Genomic DNA, 20,594 nt, shown 5'->3' on the forward strand with positions numbered 1-20,594 from the left:
CAGCATTTGTGCTTTAATAATACTTTGTTGATCGCAGATAAAGCAGTCCTTCTGTGTGCCAACAGACTGTATGATTCCAAGGACAAATGTTTGATCAAAAGAGCGCACCTTCAAAGCTTAATGTGGGAGTATTGTTGCTTTTTTAATGTTATCAGGATTGAAGGTATAACTGAAGGTTCAGCTTGTTAAATTTGGTGTGTTTACATATTAATCTTAGCACCGCTCTCTGTAGCATATAGGCAGAGACTGTATGTTTGCTAAAATCTTTTTAGATGAATTAGGCATCTTTAGGTGAATAAAAAACATTCAAGTAGTTTTATGGAGCATTTAAAGATGACAGAATGTTTTGTGTTGTTTTTTGTAAACATTTTCAACACTACTGGTTTGACTTCATGTGTTCTTTTGTTGGTTTGAATCCGAAACTAAATTACAGTCTGCACAAAAGCACCAAAAACACAGTTTGACCAGTCCACATGAGCGTCAAATGTTAAACCACGTTTTACAGATGAAACACTCATAAAATGGGTAGTTTTGTAACATTTTTATGTACAAAAAAAGCATAATGTTTGTTTCATGTGATTCTAACAAGAAGCTTGTTTGATGTTCTTTAGTTTTTTTTCTGTAAGGGACTAGACAAACTGTGTTATTGCAACAATATCCTTAAAGGGTCCTTCGCTAAGCCACACCCGAAAATTGCCTCACACCAATCGTTGCTTAGCAATCGTAGCTACGCACAGACAACCCGTCAAGCTTTCGAGCGAGGGAAACAAGCCTGGATTGTGCAAATCTGATTCCCGATATCCTAAAAGTTTGGACGGGGTGATGGATTTTTTTTCCCCTTTCCAAAACCTAAAACCCAAGCAAAGAAATTCCTGCACGGATCAAGCTCTGTAAAGGGGGCTAAAAGCAGCACAATCCAGTCATTTCCATCAAGCTACGAATATTTGGATTACATAGCAACAAAACAAAACAGAGATATGATCACAAACTGAGCACTTGCGATCAATATCCTTCACCCCTTCACCGGCAGCTGTTTTCCAGTCATTTATATCCCTCATTTCCATTCAACAATGTTTTCATTGGTCTTTTAGAGATTTAGTCATTGGTGATGAAGTTACAGTTGGTTAGTGTCTGCTTTTATATTTGGTGTCTAATATTTGCTGGTAGGGAAATCTCTTTGTTCACTTCTGCTATTTATACTTTGATTTGCATTTCAATTTATTTATTTTTATTTTCCACTTAACTGCAAATTAAAATAGAAACGGTATACAAATCACACAAACATACTGACCGTTATAGGTACTGTACATTGTTATGGGTCAATGATGCTAATATTCAGCACAAATCCATCAATTTCCCCTTTCTGGCTGTTCTCTCAATGAACGAATTATGTAGAAGCACAGCCCATGCGTGTTTCCTCATTGGTCTGTATCGCTATATTTCATTGCACAACAATTAATCTATCGGGCTAAAAAAAGAGAAATCACAGTTTGATTTGTTGTTATTGGATAATTTGTAAATTTAATTTCCCCTGTCAGCATATGAGGCGGCTAGGCCAACCTAGCTTTAATTTTGATTAAACTATTTTCTAAGCGGTTGCGTATTATGACATTAATATACACCTGCAATGCATACTTGCATTCCTTTTTTTTGTCTGGCTTTCTTAAATATCTCACCTGTTAGCCAAAAATGACTAATGATATCCCTGGCAATGTCTGACACCAGCGCATACATATTGTAATAAACGTGCCAGCCACGAAAGCTTGACAGGAGTAGCAACAATAACTTAGGTGGGCGGGGCTTAGCGAAGCGTCAATTTAGGTTGAGGTTTAATTGTTAGGTACAATATAGGTATGTTAATGTGTCCTATGCACAGCTAGAGTTTTAAAGCCAATGATAAACTTCCGCTGAATGCTTAATGTGACTATTTTCAATTTCACAAGGTTGTTTTTACAGCATCGATGTTGTAATGTAATTACAATACATTCAGTTAAATAGACTTAAGCAATCCTTTAGTTGTTCAAGCGTAAAATGAGATGAAAGACCATTGTAACCGCTAGCACCATCAGTAGCAACAGGCTAGCGCATAAGTGACATTGAAAATACCGGGGTAAACTGTCATATTTTAAAGACATTTCGGGGGAAATGGACTTTAATGTAGTGCTTCTTGTCTGATCTGATACCTACTTCATATTGTATATCTAACAGGCAGTGAAGATCGCTGATTTTTTTTTTTAAATCTGATCTTAAACGTGACAATTTTGTAATGGAAAGACAGTCCACAGGAAGCCCTTAGTCTGTCTGGCTGAAAATGAAAAGTCAGTGTGCATACAGCCCATACTGTGTGAATTGAGATGGAATAGGGTTAAGACTTGGGTCAGGTTTTGTATTATGGTATTATAAAATAGTTAATTATTATAATAGTAATGATTTGTATTAGAAAATTGTAAACTATTTTTATTAGAAATGCAATATAAAAAATTGCAAAGTAAATACACTGCTCAAAAAAATAAAGGGAACACTTAAACAACACAATATAGCTCTTAATCAATCATACTTCTGTGAAATAAAACCACTAAGCTTTGGTTGCACTACACTTTTCATCCCATAGACTTCCATTCATATGCATGTGAATGCGACAGACAGGAGACGCAAGCTCATGCAACAAGTTTCACAGTGCGATACTTTGGAAAGTTCAATCTTGGTAAACTCTGACCTGCGAAATCAGTAATGTAAAAAATGGTCCAATCACTCACACTTATTAATGTCTTATCATCTTGTTAAATCACAGCCCTTTTTGCTGCACCATACAACAGAATTTCACAAGCTCAAACTCTAGTGTGAAGACGGCTATAGGAAGCAGCACTGATTGACAACAGTTTCACATGCTGTGGTGTAAATGGAATCGGCAACAGGTGAAAATTATGCAATTAGCAAGACACTCCTAGTAATGGAGTGGTTCTACAGGTGGTGACCGCAGACCACTTCTCAGTTCCTATGCTTTCTGGCTGATGTTTTTGCACCTCATCAAGAGCATGCCCAGGCGTTGTAGGGAGGCCACACACACTACTGAGTCTCCTTTTGACTTGTTTTAAAGACATTACATCAAAGTTGTTGTTTTTCCACTTTAATTTTCAGTCTGAATATAATATAATATAATATAATATAATATAATATAATATAATATAATATAATATAATATAATATAATATAATTTAATACAATATAGTAAAATATAATATAGTATAATAAAATATAATATGATATAATATAATATAATGCAATTATATATAATAAAATATAATATGGTATAATATAATATAATAAAATATAATATAATATAATATAATATAATATAATTTAATAAAATATAGTAAAATATAATATAATATAGTATAATAAAATACAATATGATATAATATAATGCAATAAAATATAATAAAATATAATATGATATAATATAATATAATATAATTTAATAAAATATAGTAAAATATAATATAATATAATATAGTATAATAAAATATAATATGATATAATATAATATAATATAATTTAATAAAATATAGTAAAATATAATATAATATAGTATAATAAAATATAATATGATATAATATAATATAATATAATATAATATAATATAATATAATATAATATAATATAATATAATAAAATATAGTAAAATATAATATAATATAATATAGTATAATAAAATATAATATGATATAATATAATATAATGCAATAAAATATAATATGGTATAATATAATATAATATAATATAATATAATATAATATAATATAATATAAAATAATATAATATAATATAATATAATATAATATAATATAATATAATATAATATAATATAATATAATATAATATAATAAACAATCTAATAATTCTGACTTAAACTGACTTGAATATATATAATGGCTTACTTTGTGCTTACTGATAGTAAATTCATTTGTAATTTGTTTTTCAAAATGTAATCATTTTTATTTATTCATTATTATTGCGCACATACCAAAATTAAGAAATCCATAACTAATCTTTTTAACATGTGGAATCTTAGAGTAGAGCATTGACACATTATTGTAATGAAATCTGAGCAGCCGGCCTGGAGTGCAGTGAACACTTCATCTGGCCTTGGCATGTACAGTACGTATATGCATGCGTGTGCTTTTAGCCACTATCGCCTCCGATAACACTCTCTTGGGAAATGACATCATGATAAAGGGCTGTAGCCAATTCTCTTATGTGGTGAGAATGAACACACAGGCACACAGACTGCGGTCTCAGTGTGTGCATCTTATATAGCATTACAGTGTCACATATGAGCGACAGGAAGTGGAACATGAAGTCAGCATGACTTAAATTTCAATTATAATGGTGATACTTTATAAAATTCTGATTAGTTCTAGTCAGCAGGACTCCTTCTCCCTCCACATCAAAGCTATTGCTGGGGAATGATGGATTTCTTTGTGTATGTTGGGGATTTTAAAACCCGGCGGGGGAAATAACCAAGGGTCAGGTCTATAATGCCTGGAGAAAGCTAACCGGCGGGATTCACATTTAAGAAGAAAAAAAAGAGCGCTGGTAAAAACCATCTACTATAAAATGAAATGAAGTATTATTGTGATTTATACATTGCTTACACAAAAGATCTATTGCATCATCCGCTACTTTCAAATGGCTATCAATAGTAGCCGGTGGAGTTAAACCCTCAGTGCTTGGTCAGACTGGTCTTATATATATCCAAGGGGTGAAGTTTTTTGCCTCAGTACAGCCCTGTTAATATTCCCAGCTAGTACACTCTTTTAAAAAAAAATGAAAGAAAAAGATTATTGAAAATTCTATTTCAGGCTTTCTGCTTCCAAATGTCATGTGTTACTTTGTTTCTTTCTAATTACTTGTGACATGTACTTGTAATTTCGGAGAGCAACATCATCTCAGTGAAAATTGTTCATTTTCTTCTATTATTGGCAGTACACTGTCTATATCTTATATAAATCTTGTACATCTTTTGATCTAGCTATAGGCCTATATTTTTTTTTTTTCATTTTTTTTTTAACATAAATGTTCGTATGCTCAGCAAGGTTCTTTGATAGGGATCAAAGGTTGTTGAGCTTGCAATTTAAAATAACATTTTTGTTTCGATTTTAAAGTTTTTTCAGCATCATTACTCCAGTCTTTATGATCTTTTGCAACATTGAATTAGCTGATAAGCTGCCCATTAAATATTTTTTATTTTATATTTTTTATACATTTTTTAATAGTTGCAATATCACAATTCACCATTACTTGCCTTCATGTTGATTCAAAATCATAAGACTTTTGTTTACCATGGAAGAAAATGAACCTATCTTTTTATGGATTCTGAGCGATTAAAACCAGAACTCTGTAAATTAAAAATATTCATAATCAAAATAAATAAATAAATACATAAACAAATAAATAAATGAACCAATGAATTATTAAATGAACAAACAAACAATAAATAAATAAATAAATAAATAGATAAATAGATAAATAAATAAAAATCCACATGAATTGAAATTATAATCAAAGTCTTCTGAAAAGGCATGGTTTGGTGGACAGACTTCATTCCCTATATGAAAATAGACATTCATTAAACATGCATTAAAATGTAGTCACAGGAGCTCAAATGTGCTTTCTTGGTATCTCTAACTCCAGCACTTGACACGATTCTACATTATATATGTTAAAATTACATTTTTAAAGTTGAAATTAACTCAGAAAGATTTAACATCAAAATTTTAACTCCCCAGTTTTTGCTGTGTACACAACAACCAATGAGGTTCATTCCTGCATGTTAATTGGCATTTTTTAACTTGCCCAAGAAACAACAAAGTTTGTTCATGCACACCAAGGAGGTGCCAATCATTCATTTTCTTGTCGGCTTAGTCCCTTTATTAATCCGGGGTCGCCACAGCGGAATGAACCACCAACTCATCCAGCAAGTTTTTACGCAGTGGATGCCCTTCCAGCCGCAACCCATCTCTGGGAAACATCCACACTCACATTCACACCCACACTCATACACTACGGACAATTTAGCCTACCCAATTCACCTGTACCACATGTCTTTGGACTGTGGGGGAAACTGGAGCACCCGGAGGAAACCCATCCGAAGGCAGGGAGAACATGCAAACTCCACACAGAAACTCCAATTGAGCCGAGGTTCGAACCAGCGACCCAGTGACCTTCTTGCTGTGAGGCGACAGCACTACCTACTGTGCCACTGCCTCGCCCCAGGTGCCAATCAGTGCTTGTAAAAGCCTGAATTAAAACAGTTCAACAAATAAAGCAATCATGTCTTTTCAGCAGACTTGTAATAATCCACTTGATTTAAATGGATTTATTTACACCCTCTATGAACTTTTTAAAGAATCAGTCAGGATAAAACCTTTGTGTTGTGTGTCACCAAAATAAAACATAATAAAACGTAATTATAGGCAAACTTATTTTGGCACGGGGTCTCAGTGGTTACTGTTGCCTCACAGCAAGAAGGACACAGGTTCAAGGCACATTTCTGTTTGGAGTTTGCATGTTCTCCCCATGTTGGCATGGGTTACCTCCGGCTGCTCCGGTTTCCCCCTACAGTCCGAAGACATGTGCTATAGGTGAAATAAACTAAATTGGCTGTAGTGTATGAGTGTGTAAGAATGAGTGTGTGTGGATGTTTCCCAGTACTGGGTTGCAGCTGGAAGGTCACCCGTTGCGTAAAACATATGTTGGAATAGTTGTTGGTTCATTCTGCTGTAGCGAACTCTAAAATAGAGACTAGGTTGAAGGAAAATGAAAGAATGAATATGTGATCTCTATGGAGATGATTTGCAGCTCTATCCTTCTAACCTGCAACTGTATATCTCTCCAGTCTCTGATTGGCTGTGTGAATGAAGACAAAACTTGCATGGCAAAACTTTTTTGCAATGAAACAATTCCAATATTAAAGTAATGATCTCTGGGTGTTCTGAATCTGCTGCTACCCTTTCCAAAACGTTATGTTCTATAACACAAACAGTAGGAACCTGTGCTCTGAATTTGAGTATAACTAATGATCTGGCATTCAAATGTGTTGAACAGATCCAGAATCTGCATTTTTTTTTCAGCTTAGAATTACTGCTGGTGACACACTGGCTCAGTGGTTAGTGCTGTCACCTCACAGCAAGATGGTTGCTGGTTCGAGTCTTGACTGCATCAGTTTTCGTGGGTTTCCCACGACATGCGCTCTAGGTGAATTGAATAAACTAGATTGGCCAAAGTGTATGTGTGTGAATGAGTGTGTATGGATGTTTCCTAGTACTGGGTTGCGGCTGGAAGGGCATCTGCTGTAAAAACATGGATAAGTTGGCAGTTTATTCCGTTGTGGTGACCCCAGATCAATAAAGGGACTATGCCAAAAAGAAAATGAATGAATGAATTATTGCTGAAATAAAATCTTTATTTCTTCTAAGGAACTGAAAGTCTAAAAGACTGTCATACATGCATTGGTTGGATTATTGTAACTCTTTATATTTGGGTATTAGTAATTTTTGTTTAGCTCATCTCCAGATGGTACAAAATTTAGGGTCCAAATAGAGAGAATATTACTCTTGTTTTTTTTTTTTTTTTTAATCCTTTGGCCTCCCAAATTACTGTTTGTTGAAAAATCTATGGCAGGTTAGGCATCCTACTTATCTGATCTTCTCTCATACAATGTAACTAACAGAACTTTAAGGTCATCCAACTACTGCTGTTGATACCTTTGATGTATTTGAAACTTAAGGGCAATCGTGCTTTTTCAGTGGTAGCACCTCAGCTGTGAAACAAGTTGTAACTGTGTTACAAGTTGTAATCAGCCTCCTCTACCACTCTACCTTTTTGAAAAAGCCTAATTAAAATGCATTTTACTATATTTGAATTCATTCAGCTGATATTGTGCATCTGACAGAAGCACTTTTAGCTTAGCTTAGCATGGGTCATTGAATCGGATTAGACTAATAACATCTCACTTAAAACTGACCAAAGAGTTTCGATAATTTACCTATTTAAAGCTTGACTCATGAGTAATCTTTATTTTCTGTCAATCTTAGTAGACTACGTAACTACAGAACAGTCAAGCTTTAAATAATACAATTATATAATCTCTATTTTTTTTAGCAAGATGCTAATGGTGTAATACAGGCATGTCTAAACTCTGTCCTGGAGAGCCAGTGTCGTGCAAAGTTTAGTTCCCAATTAGTCCCAATCAGACACACCTGGGCTAGCTAATCAAGCTCTTACTAGGCAGTCTAGAAACATCCCTGCAGGTTTGTTTCGGCAAGCTGGAGTCAAAATCTGCAGGACACCGCCCTCTAGGACCAAGTTTGGACACCCCTGGTCTAATACAATTTAGTGATCTATGCTAAGCTAAGTGCTAAGTGCTCCTGCCGGATCTTCTGAATAGATAAAAAATACATTCAACTATAAATTTAGTTTAAAAATTTGTCTTTTTTTAAGGAGCATTCCTTTAATCCTTCTCATGAAGACCTGATGATAGTGATTGTGAAGCAACATCACTACCCACATAGCAACATTTTTCTGGCCTAGTTCTGGCCCACACAATCAGCTTTTGCTTGGCCCACATGCCGTAGTAAATCAGTTTCTGTACATGACTGGACCAAGTCTGGCTTCCAGACAAGGGCCAAACATAGACCATATCTGGGCCAAGTCTCAGCCAAGTTAATAATCCATAACTGGGCCAGAAATGTTGATGTCATTACTGCAATTACATTTGATAAATGCATGAAGCATTGGGCTTTGGGCATGCTATGGGCATGCCTTTTTCTCGAAGCGACCGTATTGGTAGAATCTTTTTCTTTACTCAAAAATACTTTAAATGTGGGTCAAGACAGGCCAAACCTACATGGCCCACTTTTAAACCATCTGGGCCAAATACTAAATTTGACATCTGGCCAAAATCTTGTGTGCCACCTTAAAGACGATGCCACCTCTGCCAAAACCAGGCCATGTTTGACCCACATGTTGTATGCCAGTGCCGAATAAATGCCTGTTGTGCCAGCTTTATGCCAAATCTGGGCCAGAATTCTTTGCTACCTGGGTACTTTTTAAATACCTATACCCTTATTTATTTGAACATATACTTTATATGCTAGGTGACGCAGTGGCGCAGTAGGTAGTGCTGTTGCTTCCCAGCAAGAAGGTCGCTGGTTCGAGCCTCGGCTGGGTCAGTTGGCATTTCTGTGGGGAGTTTGCATGTTCTCCCTGTGTCCGCGTGGGTTTCTTCTGGATGCTCTGGTTTCTCCCACAAGTCCAAAGACATGCGGTACAGGTGAATTGGGTAGGCTAAAATTGTCCGAAGTGTATGTGTTTGAATGAGAGTGTATGGGTGTTCCCCACTGATGGGTTGCAACTGTAAGGGCATGTGCTGTGTGAAACAAATGCTGGATAAGTTGGCAGTTCATTCCGCTGTGGCGACCCCAGAGTAATAAAGGGACAAAGCTGAAAAGAAAATAAATGAATGACTGAATGTACATGCCAATTTGCACATAACAGCTGCACATATAACAATATATATATAATATGCTTGTACACACACTTGTCATTTTGTATATTTGCATTCACTATTTATTTCTATTTTTAAAATATATTGATTGTCTGTTTTTTGTCCTGTCTCTGTAATTCTGTTGAGCTGTAGAAGTTCTGTCATGAAAACAAACTCCTCGTATGTGGGAACCTACCTGGCTCTAAAGCTCTGATTATTTTGATTTAAATTTTTAAAGACATACATTATATTTTTTTAATAGCTTATGGGCTGGAGTTAATGCTGTTAATTACCTGTGATAATATTTGTAACTAATTTTGTTCTTTGTTTTATATGGTTAGTTGTTTTTTTGTATTCATATATGTGTACAGCACTTGGCGTTACGAAATTTAGTTGTATAAATCAATTAACTAAACCATTCTTCACAGTGATCTGTATGTGATATCTTTGTGATTTTATTGGTATATGTACTTTACTGTTAAAAATAATATTCCCTCTTAGGGAATGGTTGAGTCAACAACAGATCTGTAATAGGCTGTGATTTTCTCTTGTGTGCTTGTGTGTTTTATCGATTATTGTGTGCGTGTGTGTGTGTGTGTGTGTGCGTGTGTAGACTCTGCAGATGGGCATCCAGCATTTCTCTGGGCTGTTCGTGTTACTGTGTGTCGGGGTAGCAGGAGCTTTACTCACACTTCTGGGGGAACACGCTTTCTTCAGATTCATCCTGCCTCACCTCCGTCACCAGCAGAGGTTCAAATACTGGCTCCACACCAGCCAGGTGAACTCAAACGCATGCTGAAATAACATTCACAAGAGGATGAGTGCATGAAAGAGGCTAATAATGATATAGTGATGCCAATGAACTAAATTATTTTGATTGTGTTTGTTTCTTAAAAATATGTTTGTGATAATGCCGAGAGGTATGTTCTTGTAATAAAACAAGAGCGTTTGCTCCCTCTAGTGTTGGAACCTTGAAAACTGACTTGAAATTCAACAAGCTCTTTGTTAATAGTTCACCAAATAATGAAAGATTACTCTATTTTTATACTCACTACTCGAGTTTCTTCTTTTCTGTTGAACAACAAAGAAAATATTTCAAAGAGAGCTAAAAACCTGTAACCATTTTGTCACCTAGGATTTATAAGGTTCTGTCTGCGTTTTAAATGATTTTGAGATATTGAGCTTGCAAGTTTTTGCATTTCTAGTTGAAGCATTACTTTTCAAAAAATTCAATCAGTCTGCTTATTAATTTAATAATAAAAAAATGGTGGTATAACAATATGTTGATGTTTAATAAAGTTAATTTTTTGCTTTCTTTAACTTTTATTTAATGTTTAGGGATGATTAAGAATGGAACTAAAAAATGTCCAGTGCGTACAGTTAAAGTCTAAATTATTAGCCCCCCTGTATTATTAGACTCCCTGTTTATTTTTTCCCAATTTCTGTTCAATGGAGAGAAGATTTTTTTCAACACATTAATAAACATGAAAGTTTTAATAAGTCATTTCTAGTAACTGATTTATTTTATCTTTGCCATGATGACAGTAAATAATATTTGATTAGATATTTTTCAAGACACTTTTATACGGCTTAAAGAGACATTTAAAGGCTTAACTAGGTTAATAAGGTGAACTAGGCAGGTTAGGGTAATTAGGCAAGTTATTGTATAATGATGGTTTGTTCTGCAGACTATCAAAAAAATAAACTTAAAGGGGCTAATAATTGTGTCCTTAAAATGGTGTCTAAAAAATAAAAACTGCTTTTATTCTAGCTGAAATAAGACAAATAAGACTTTTTCCAGAAGAAAATATATTATCAGACATACTGTGAACATTTCCTTGCTCTGTTAAACATAATTTGGGAAAAATTAAAGGGGGGCTAATGATTATGACTTCAACTGTATGTGTAATTTTATGTATTTAACATGGTAATATTTATTGAATTATATGCTTTATATGCTTTGTTGAGTTATATTTATTTAATTATAAGCCCCAATAATGAAATGAAGTATTTGCCCTTCAATGCTTTAATATCAAATTTTAAGACTTTAAAAGACAACAGACATTGAGCGAATCGGTTGTTTAATAAAGTTTAATAAACACTAAAAATGATTCACTGACTATATTTATATATACAAATAAAATATATTTTACATTTAATATATATAATTTTTTAATAACTGTTTCGTTTTCGACAATGTAAAATTTAACATTTCATCTCAATGTCAAAAAATTGTCTCAATGTCAGAAAATTTAATCTCAGTGTCATTTCAATTTAAATTTTTTTTTATCTCAATGTCAAAAAGCAATTTCGAGAGGAAATTTTTTTGTTTCTTTCTGGTCTTTTTTGCTGTCAGCGTAGCAATCTGGTGAAATGACAAAGAAATCGGATTCTCGTGCGTGCAATTTAAATGCTGATTGGCTCACAGAAAGAAACTTTAGGCCAAGCTAGAGTTCGACTTTGTAGATAAAACCTTTTTTGTTTAGTTGTTTTATTTAAAATGTAAACAACTTATGAAAAAAATCACATAATGTAAATAAGTTGTCATTTAATACGAATATGTGAGTAACTCAATTTTGACAAAAACGTCAGATAGAACCTTATAATTCTAAGGTGAAGATATACTTACTGTAGGAAAAACAAATACTATGAAAGTCAATGGTTACAGGTTTTCAGCTTTCTTCAGAGATGAAAAAGTCAAAAGTCAAGTTATTTTTTATTTATTTATATGTATTTTTTTTCTTAAAATTGTTATATAATTCTTGTGATTGTATCTCATACCACCAAATATTGGTTTCTCTTCTGAAGTAAAAAAAGACAGTTATCTGAAAGCATGTCACCAGTGTTATTGGGAAATGTCATCAGCAGTTTAAAGAATAATACAAAAAATATACTTATTTTTTAGTCAAAATGGTCCCATAAATGGTTTCTTATTTCCCCCAAAGTTTTATATAAACATGCATGCCTAAATGCAAACACACAGCATTGTGTGCATTGACTTATTGTGCATTTATTTTTATTTTTTTTACAGAAAATCCACCGTGCAATAAATATGGGTTGTGATGATGAAAGGAAGTCAGAGGCTGAGAGCAGTGACAGATGGTAAGTTATGGTTATTGCATAACGAATTAGACCATTACCATAGTTCTCAAAAGGATCATTGAACACAGTCATTATCCTCATAGAATTTTACACCATTATTAATGTCAAATTACAGTTATTTATTAAACGTCTCTAGATTCAGCCAATTCTTTATGATATGTTAATCGCATCATCTAGTCAAATAACTTAGCATAATAACCACCATGCTTGCATTTAACTGTATAACCTTTATTAATATACAGCATAACAAAATAAATATTTTTATATTACTGTTTCATTTGCTTTTAAATATTTATTCAGTAGATAGCTGATTTGCAAAATACTGCAATATGGGGGGAAAACGGAAAAGCTTTATAAATTTGCTAAATAAATGCTCTTATAAATGATTTCATTAATGCTATATAAAATACATTTTCTATTTTCTTAATGTTTTTTAAGTTTAGAATTGTTTTGTGTTAAATGTCAATTGACCTTTATTTGTATAGCACTTTGCACAGTACAATACAGAGTGTGTAAAAGCAGCTTTACTGTGATCATCAGAAAAGTATTAGAAAAAATGTATAAAAAAATTTTTTTTGGAAGAAACCACCAGGCTAAGTCAGGAGCCCATTTTTCCTCCTGTCTAAGCAAACAAAGAAAGAAGAGTTGCCTTTTAGCCAGTTTAGATGACCGATTTATCAGTGGCCTTAAGCATGTTGAGCGTCCTTCATGATAGAACTGCTGGTCCCAGTCTGTCCTGGCATTACATGTTCGAGCTGGCTGGAGGGATCATTGCAGAGGACTCATTTCGTTGCTGAGGATCTGTCCAGAAGGCTTGGCTCTTCAAATTCAATACATCACATTTTATGGCTCAGTTAGAATATGGAGCTCGTACTCGAGGAAGAAGAAACACCTCAGTTATATTTAAAAGTTTTGCACACTCTGAAAGGAATTATGTGGTGCGGTGGTGCAGTGGATAGCGCTGTTGCCTCCCAGCAAAAAGGTCGCTGGTTTGAGCCATGGATGGGACAGTTAACATTCTGTGTGGAGTTTGCATGTTTTCCTTGTCTACGCGTGGGTTTGCTCCATGGTTTCCCCCACAAGTCCAAAGACATGCGCTATAGGTGAATTGGGTAAGCTAAATTGTCTGTAGTGTATGTGTGTATGGATGTTTCCCAGTACTGGGTTGCAGCTGGAAGGGCATCCGCTGCATAAAACAGAAGTTGTGGGTTCATTCTGCTGTGGTGACCCCTGATTACTAAAGGGGCTACACCGAAAATTTAATGATTGAATGAAAGGGTATTGTTTTAGAAAGTTTACATTTAAACCCCAAGCATAAAACATTTTCTGCATAATGTTGTCAAATTGTAAGATGACAGTGACGGGCATCACATGTGCTACAGTATGTGTGGAGTGAATTAAACTCCATCATTTATTCACACAGACTCAGAACATACATATGTTTAAATGACAAATATAATATAATATTTGAATTCTTGTTATTTAATAATTACAAACAATGGTCCATAGCACTATTTGAGTGTAAAACTTGGTGTAATTCTAACATATTTAGTCACATTTTGAATTACACAGCATTTTTATGACTGGATTACATGATTTTATTTTCGCTCATTGCACCAATCATCGGCTTTAGTTTGACACTAAAACACCTAAAAGACACAAATTAGTTTTTAATAAATGTCTAATAGATGTCTAAACATAGACATCTTGGCTAAAGCAAGGTTTGATTTGGGCTGTGAGTAAAAATCTAATAGATGTCTAAGACATCTATTTTGGTCTATAAATCACTAAATGGCCTAGGACCTCAATACATTACAGATATGCTCACTGAATACAAACCCAACAGATCACTCAGATCTTTAGGATCATATAAACTAGAAATTCCAAGAGTTCAGTCAAAGCAGGGTTAATCAGCTTTCAGCCACTATGCTCCTTGCTGCTGGAATCAGCTTCCAGAAATGATCTGATGTGCACCAACATTAGGCATGTTCAAATCGAGACTGAAAACACATCTGTTTAGCTGTGCCTCTACTGTATGAGCACTGTGCGACGTCCGACAGATTGCACTATTATGTTTTTCGTTTTCTTTTTCATTCTTTTATAACCTATTTTAACACATTTTAAATAGTTTTTATCTGTTTTTAATGATTTTTACTGTCTGCATTTTATGTCCTAAACTTGTCTTTTTTATTCCTGTTTATGTAAAGCACTTTGAATTGCCACTGTGTATGAAATGTGCTATTTAAATAAACTTGCCTTGCCTTGCCTAAGAGCAGCCCAAAACTAGACTAGTCATCATACACAAATTCGACAGACTTCGCATGTGTAGTTATTCATTCCCGTCTAGTCAATGACTAGTAGTTTTAGGGGATTCTTAGACATCTATTAGATGTTCACTGACAGCCCAGAATTATACCTCTATTCAGCTTCTTTAAACACAAAAAAATGCTTGCTGTGTTCAAATGTGTGTGCAGGCCTGTAGTCAGGGGGGGTTCGGGTGGTTTAAAAAGACCCATCCCTCACTGACAAAGATTCAGAATTTGTCTCAAACATGATCTCATTTGTCCTATTTTCACTGCTGCGCCATCATAATGAGTGAAAATAACCCATCATTAAAGACTTTAAGACCAAGCGTGACTTTAGCTAATCATATTTGGCCAATGCAAACTATTGTTTTTCACAAGTCCAACATACAGCTGCTAGAAAGCATGCAATCTGACGTAAGTGAAGTCATCTTTCACTACTGAATTTATTTTAAATCGATAAAACATTTTACAGGTTACTTTTATTTAAAATCTTGGACATTATATTTGACAAGAATGAGTAATAAAAAGGTGAGAAGCACCAAAAGCGACCCATATTAAAATGAATTTCAATATTAATTTGGATATTGTTGTTATTCATGAATTTTCAAATGCACTTTTTTTTAAAAGAAGGGCTAGAAAAATCGTAAAGCTCTACATTGTTATTATTATTATTATTATTATTATTATTATTATTCAAATGGTTCATTTCTGACTGAGGATAGTTAAATGTGCTGGTCAGTTACAGTATTTATAATTTGCCTAATAAGTGACAATAGGCTTGATTTCATTTAAAACGGATTAATATATATATATATTTTTTTTTTGGATATATGATGTAAGAAATCTGTATTTTTTCATATTTCTTTATTCAAAATCTTTAGTAAATATTTTTGGTTATATTTTTTGTAATATTTTTGGTTATGATGACCAACCGATAAGCTAAGGCAGCTAAAAATAGTGCTTAAAATGTATTTAAACCTCATAATTAAATATAAAATGAAGTGTTTCATTTTTAAATATAAATTTTTCCCTTCAATTTGTCAATTGGTGAAGTTTTTTCCTTGCCACTGTCTTGCTCAGATCGGGACTTGTGGATCAAACGTGGATTTGCTCTTCAGTGTTTGAACTTTCCGTGAAGTTTAAACCACACTGAACTGAACTGAACTGAACTGAACTGAACTTCAACTCTAAAATGTAGACTTGACTAGAACCATGTTAAGCTGCTTTGACACAATCTAAATTGTAAATTGCGCTATAGAAATAAACATGAATTGAAATTAATTGAATAATTGCAAAAAGGTCCACTTTTTGAGAAAAAAGAACCACCCCTTTCACCATACTGCCTATTGTTCTGGTGTTTGATATTATAGTATATTAAAGAAGGCTTCATGGGGTTACAGTTAGCTAGTCCTTACAATTAAAATTGCTTTAAATTTGCAGTAAATACCAGCTGACTGCACACTAATAACAGTGTTGTCTTTGAGCTTTGATCCAATTTGTGCAATTAGTGTAGTGTCAAAAAAAGCTATAAAGGAAATTAGAAAACAAAGACACAAATCAATATCGGCCTCTCCTGTAAAATTGAGCGGATACGGTTTCATTAATGGCATACTGAAGTGACTCTGTGTTTCCATTGATTGAGGGTTCTGTTTGCGAAGTGCTGTGTCGCCCCATCTTGTAAAACTGATTGCCTCTGTGTGTTCCTCTCAGTCCCACCTTGTGCCTGTCAGAGAACTGTAATCTCCACCGCCTGCCGCCCTCGTCCTCTTCTCCGCCTTCCACCTCCTCCACGTCCACCACTACAACCAAGTGGAACAATCAGAGCGTCAAGGCTGGTCGAGAGGCCAAAGAGCAGAACAAGCGTGTCCACTTCAACCTGGAGACTCTCAACAGCTACCAGCTCCAAGCTCCGCCTCATGGGGCGGAAAGGGGGCGAAGAGGGTTGGTGGGAAGCCCACCTACCCAATTGTGTTCCAACGGTGGCCCGAATCCCAGTCTCAGCCTGGTGCTTTCACCCCTGACCTGCTCAGGACACTCAACGCCATGGGAAGAGGAGCTGCACGAGCTTCAGGGAAGGATCGAGGAGTTTCGTGGCCAGCTCAGGGCAGCTCTGGCTAGGCGAGACGAGCTCCAGAGGACCCTAGTCAGACAGCGGCTCAGTCAGTCCCAAAACAGCTCCTCATCTAATCCCAACACCAACACCCTGACCAAAGACATCAACAGGGGGAGGTGATGTTCGCTGAGTGTCGGCAGTGGATATAAGGGGATAAGGGACATCCTCTCATCTGAGAAGTCGTGCCGTGCTATTTTCTGCCTTCTTCTTTTTTTTCAATGACTGCTGGAGTGCTGCAGTGATGGATGAAACACTCTGTGATGGAGATTCGCCTTGTAATCCTGCAGTCTGGCTCATTTCCAGCTTGAGAGAAAGCATTTATCTTTGTGTGTATGTGTGTGTGTGCGCGTGTGTGTGTTTAAAGCCAGACAAGTGGACAGAGAACAGACACTTAATGCACCATTCACTGCTGGCCAAGGTGAATATCTGCACCCACAGACGTCTGGCATGACAATTGCTTCATTTTGTAAATAAGTCAATGGGATTATTTAGAGGGATAAGTAACACTGGACCAGGTCTCAACCTCGGACCACCCATAGTCCACTCACTGACCGTCGGATTCACATTGCACACAAAAATCAGTTCTTAAATTAGAATTAGCAAATGTTTTACAACTTTCAGGATTTTCAGGGTTTCCTTTTCTTTTTTATATTCGACTTAATCAAGGTATAAAGAATGTTTTCAGTTCAGGGTTTAGTTTGAGGCCATGTTTACACCTGGTATTAAAGGGATAGTTTCCCAAAACTGAGACTTTTGTCATCATTTACTCACCATTTACTTGTTACTTACATTAACTTCCATATATTTGTATTTTCTTGTATGGAAGTCAGTTATTACATGTTTCTGAATATCTTCTTTCGTGTTTAACAGAGGAAAGAAATTCAAGATTTGAGGACACTTGAGGGTCAGTAAACAGTGAGTAAAATGTAATTTTTGGGTGAACTATCTCTTTAAGATTTGTGACGGACAATATATCGGCTGCCATATCGCCATTAGCAGATAAGTAGGCCCACACAGAATCTGTGTGTGCAGATTTCCGCAGATTTTGAGCTCATCATTACATCTGTTTATTTGCTTGTGTAAATGTGTGTAAATTTATATTTATTCAGTTTTTAAATCAATTTCAGTAATATTATCGGCTAATATGAAAATATTTATTTACAGTACAGGTTGTAAAGTAATATTTTCTGTCTTTTAGTAGATATATTATAAAGAGACTTGCTTTATTTACCAAATAAAGTGGATCTAATTGGATTTGCATTGTAAACATTAAATAAAAGTTAAAAAGGTATTATTTTTTAAATCAGGTTTTATCAATGTTACTCCTAAAATCATTCCACATAAATTCGCAGATTTTTAACAAAATTTTGTGCAGAAATAACTAAAAATATCCGCAGATTCTGTCTGGCCCTACCGATAAGTGCTTGTTGTCAATGTTATCTTTATCGACTAAACAAGATTTGTATCTATCGCCCTATAATGTTACCTGCATTCAAATAAAAAGATTAGCTGTAGGCTACTGATCAACATTTCCTTATTGGTACATCCCTAATTAAGATAGGTTGAATACTGGTATCACTTTACTTTAAAGTCTGCTTTTACATGTACATATTATGTGTACCTATCATACCATTACATAAAACTAGTTTCTATCTGGCTCGAGAGATCATTATCAAGGACTCATTTAGTTGCTGAGGATCTGTCCTGAAGGTTTGTCCCCTGAACCCAATCTTAACTTGTGTAGTTAGTTTATTTAACCCAGTACTTTATGTTAAGCACACTTGTGAAATAATGTGACCAGTATACTTTAGATTTTCATGCGTCTGATATCATACACATACAGTTGAAATTGTGGCCTTTCAGAGTATACTCAGTTAGATAGTGTTCATAAACACAGGTGATCGACACATACACTAGAGGATTGTGGACATATTTGAAAGTTCTCACACAACAGTTTTTCTCATCTTCATTAATTTTCTTTTCTGACAGTGAAAATAACTGTGGTTCATGTTGACACCTTGTGGACAAACTAAGTATTGCAAAAACCGTTCAAGTACGTAGGGCGAGTTGTGGCTATAAATTGTAACAAACAATGTCCAATTTAAGAAATTTCATCACATGTGCACTGTATGTGGACTCTTGTGCACAATGTACATACAAACTGGAGTACACTTTGGACTTAAACACCATGTCACAAAAAAAGCCACAAGCGACCACATTATCTCCATGCAACTAATCCTAAACAAGACCTGTGTGGGACATGGGGGGAGAAAGCATATCAAAACTAGATAGTTACATTGTCCCAAAACACATGGATTACATGTGAAACCGGAGTTTTCATCTGCATCCATTTTATTAGCTTGCTTTTTCCCTCACTCTTAAGCCACGACACATAGGTGTGTTCATTCAGTTGAACTCATTGATCACATGGAGCATTCCTGACGATAGAGTGTGATGAAATAAAAGGAAAGGATCTCAATAAAAAAAAACAAAAACGCATTAATACCAAGTTGAGACGGCAATGTATCTCAACTTCTTGTATTCACATCTCTTAAAAACACATTTTAATACCAGGTGGAATCAGAACTTTTATATAGCAAGTTGACTAGATGTTCTTGTGTGGATTTTTTATTTTATTTTTATTTTTTAAGAATTATGTATGTGAAAGACAGAAATTGATATCATAATATCAACATACGTTTCTGCTATTTTGAGGAGTTTTGTGTCCATCGATGGATATCTGCTGTTTGATTATTCTTTTTTTTTTTTATAGAACCACACATGACATGCATAAAGTTACCATTCACAACAAAGACGATAACTACACTGTAAAACCCAACAGTCAACTTTATCAAATGAAATGAGAGTAGTTAACTCAAAATGTACTGAAAGTTAATTCTACTCATTTAAAGAGTTTTGAACTCAGAGTTGAAGGTAATGAGTTAATTAAATACCTCATTACTTCAGCTTAAACGGAGTAAGTTCACAGTACTCATATAGATTAGTTTAACTCAAATGATTTGTTGCAATCGGTTTCCTCAAACGGTTTGAGTTGCCTTAACTTATTGGGTATTACAGTACTCAGGTGGTTTGAGTTCTCTTCATTTATTGGGTTTTACTGTGCTCAAATTGCTTAATTTACTCAAGTGGATTAAGTTCACAGTACTTATTAGGATTAGTTTTTGAACTTAAATGGTTTGTTGCAATCGGTTTCCTCAAATGGTTTGAGTTAGCTTAACTTTTGGGGTTTTACAGTGTATAACATATAACATATAGTTTGAAGATATAGTTCAAAATGAAATAGAATGTCAGTCTTTTTATCTATAACTATATATATATATATATATATATATATATATATATATATATATATATATATATATATATATATAAGAGTCTATAATAATAATGACATGGAGAAATTATATCAGTTAAATGATTTTCAAAAATTTTAAACACTGAAAGCACCTCAGAGTTCATCTTGATTTAAAAAGGATTAAACATTTAAAGCAACAGATGACAAAAT

At 34.5% G+C, this 20,594-nt stretch overlaps 1 protein-coding gene across 3 annotated transcripts in view; it reads left to right on the top strand.

The window, feature by feature from the left end:
- The window catches only part of grin3ba (glutamate receptor, ionotropic, N-methyl-D-aspartate 3Ba), a 125,843-nt gene extending 107,261 nt beyond the window's left edge, over positions 1 to 18,582 (top strand). For all 3 annotated transcript variants that reach the window (XM_087240894.1, XM_087240893.1, XM_087240892.1), the window contains 3 exons: positions 10,161 to 10,325; positions 12,579 to 12,649; positions 16,666 to 18,582. In XM_087240894.1, the coding sequence (XP_087097020.1) occupies positions 10,161 to 10,325; positions 12,579 to 12,649; positions 16,666 to 17,188 (759 nt within the window). In that variant the 3' untranslated portion in view covers positions 17,189 to 18,582. The remainder of the gene's footprint in view (positions 1 to 10,160; positions 10,326 to 12,578; positions 12,650 to 16,665) is intronic.
- The last annotated feature ends 2,012 nt before the right edge of the window (positions 18,583 to 20,594 follow it).

The sequence above is a fragment of the Danio rerio genome, chromosome 2 (assembly GCF_052040795.2).
Source record: "Danio rerio strain M-AB ecotype USA chromosome 2, GRCz13ab, whole genome shotgun sequence".
NCBI classification, from domain to species: Eukaryota; Metazoa; Chordata; class Actinopteri; order Cypriniformes; family Danionidae; genus Danio; species Danio rerio.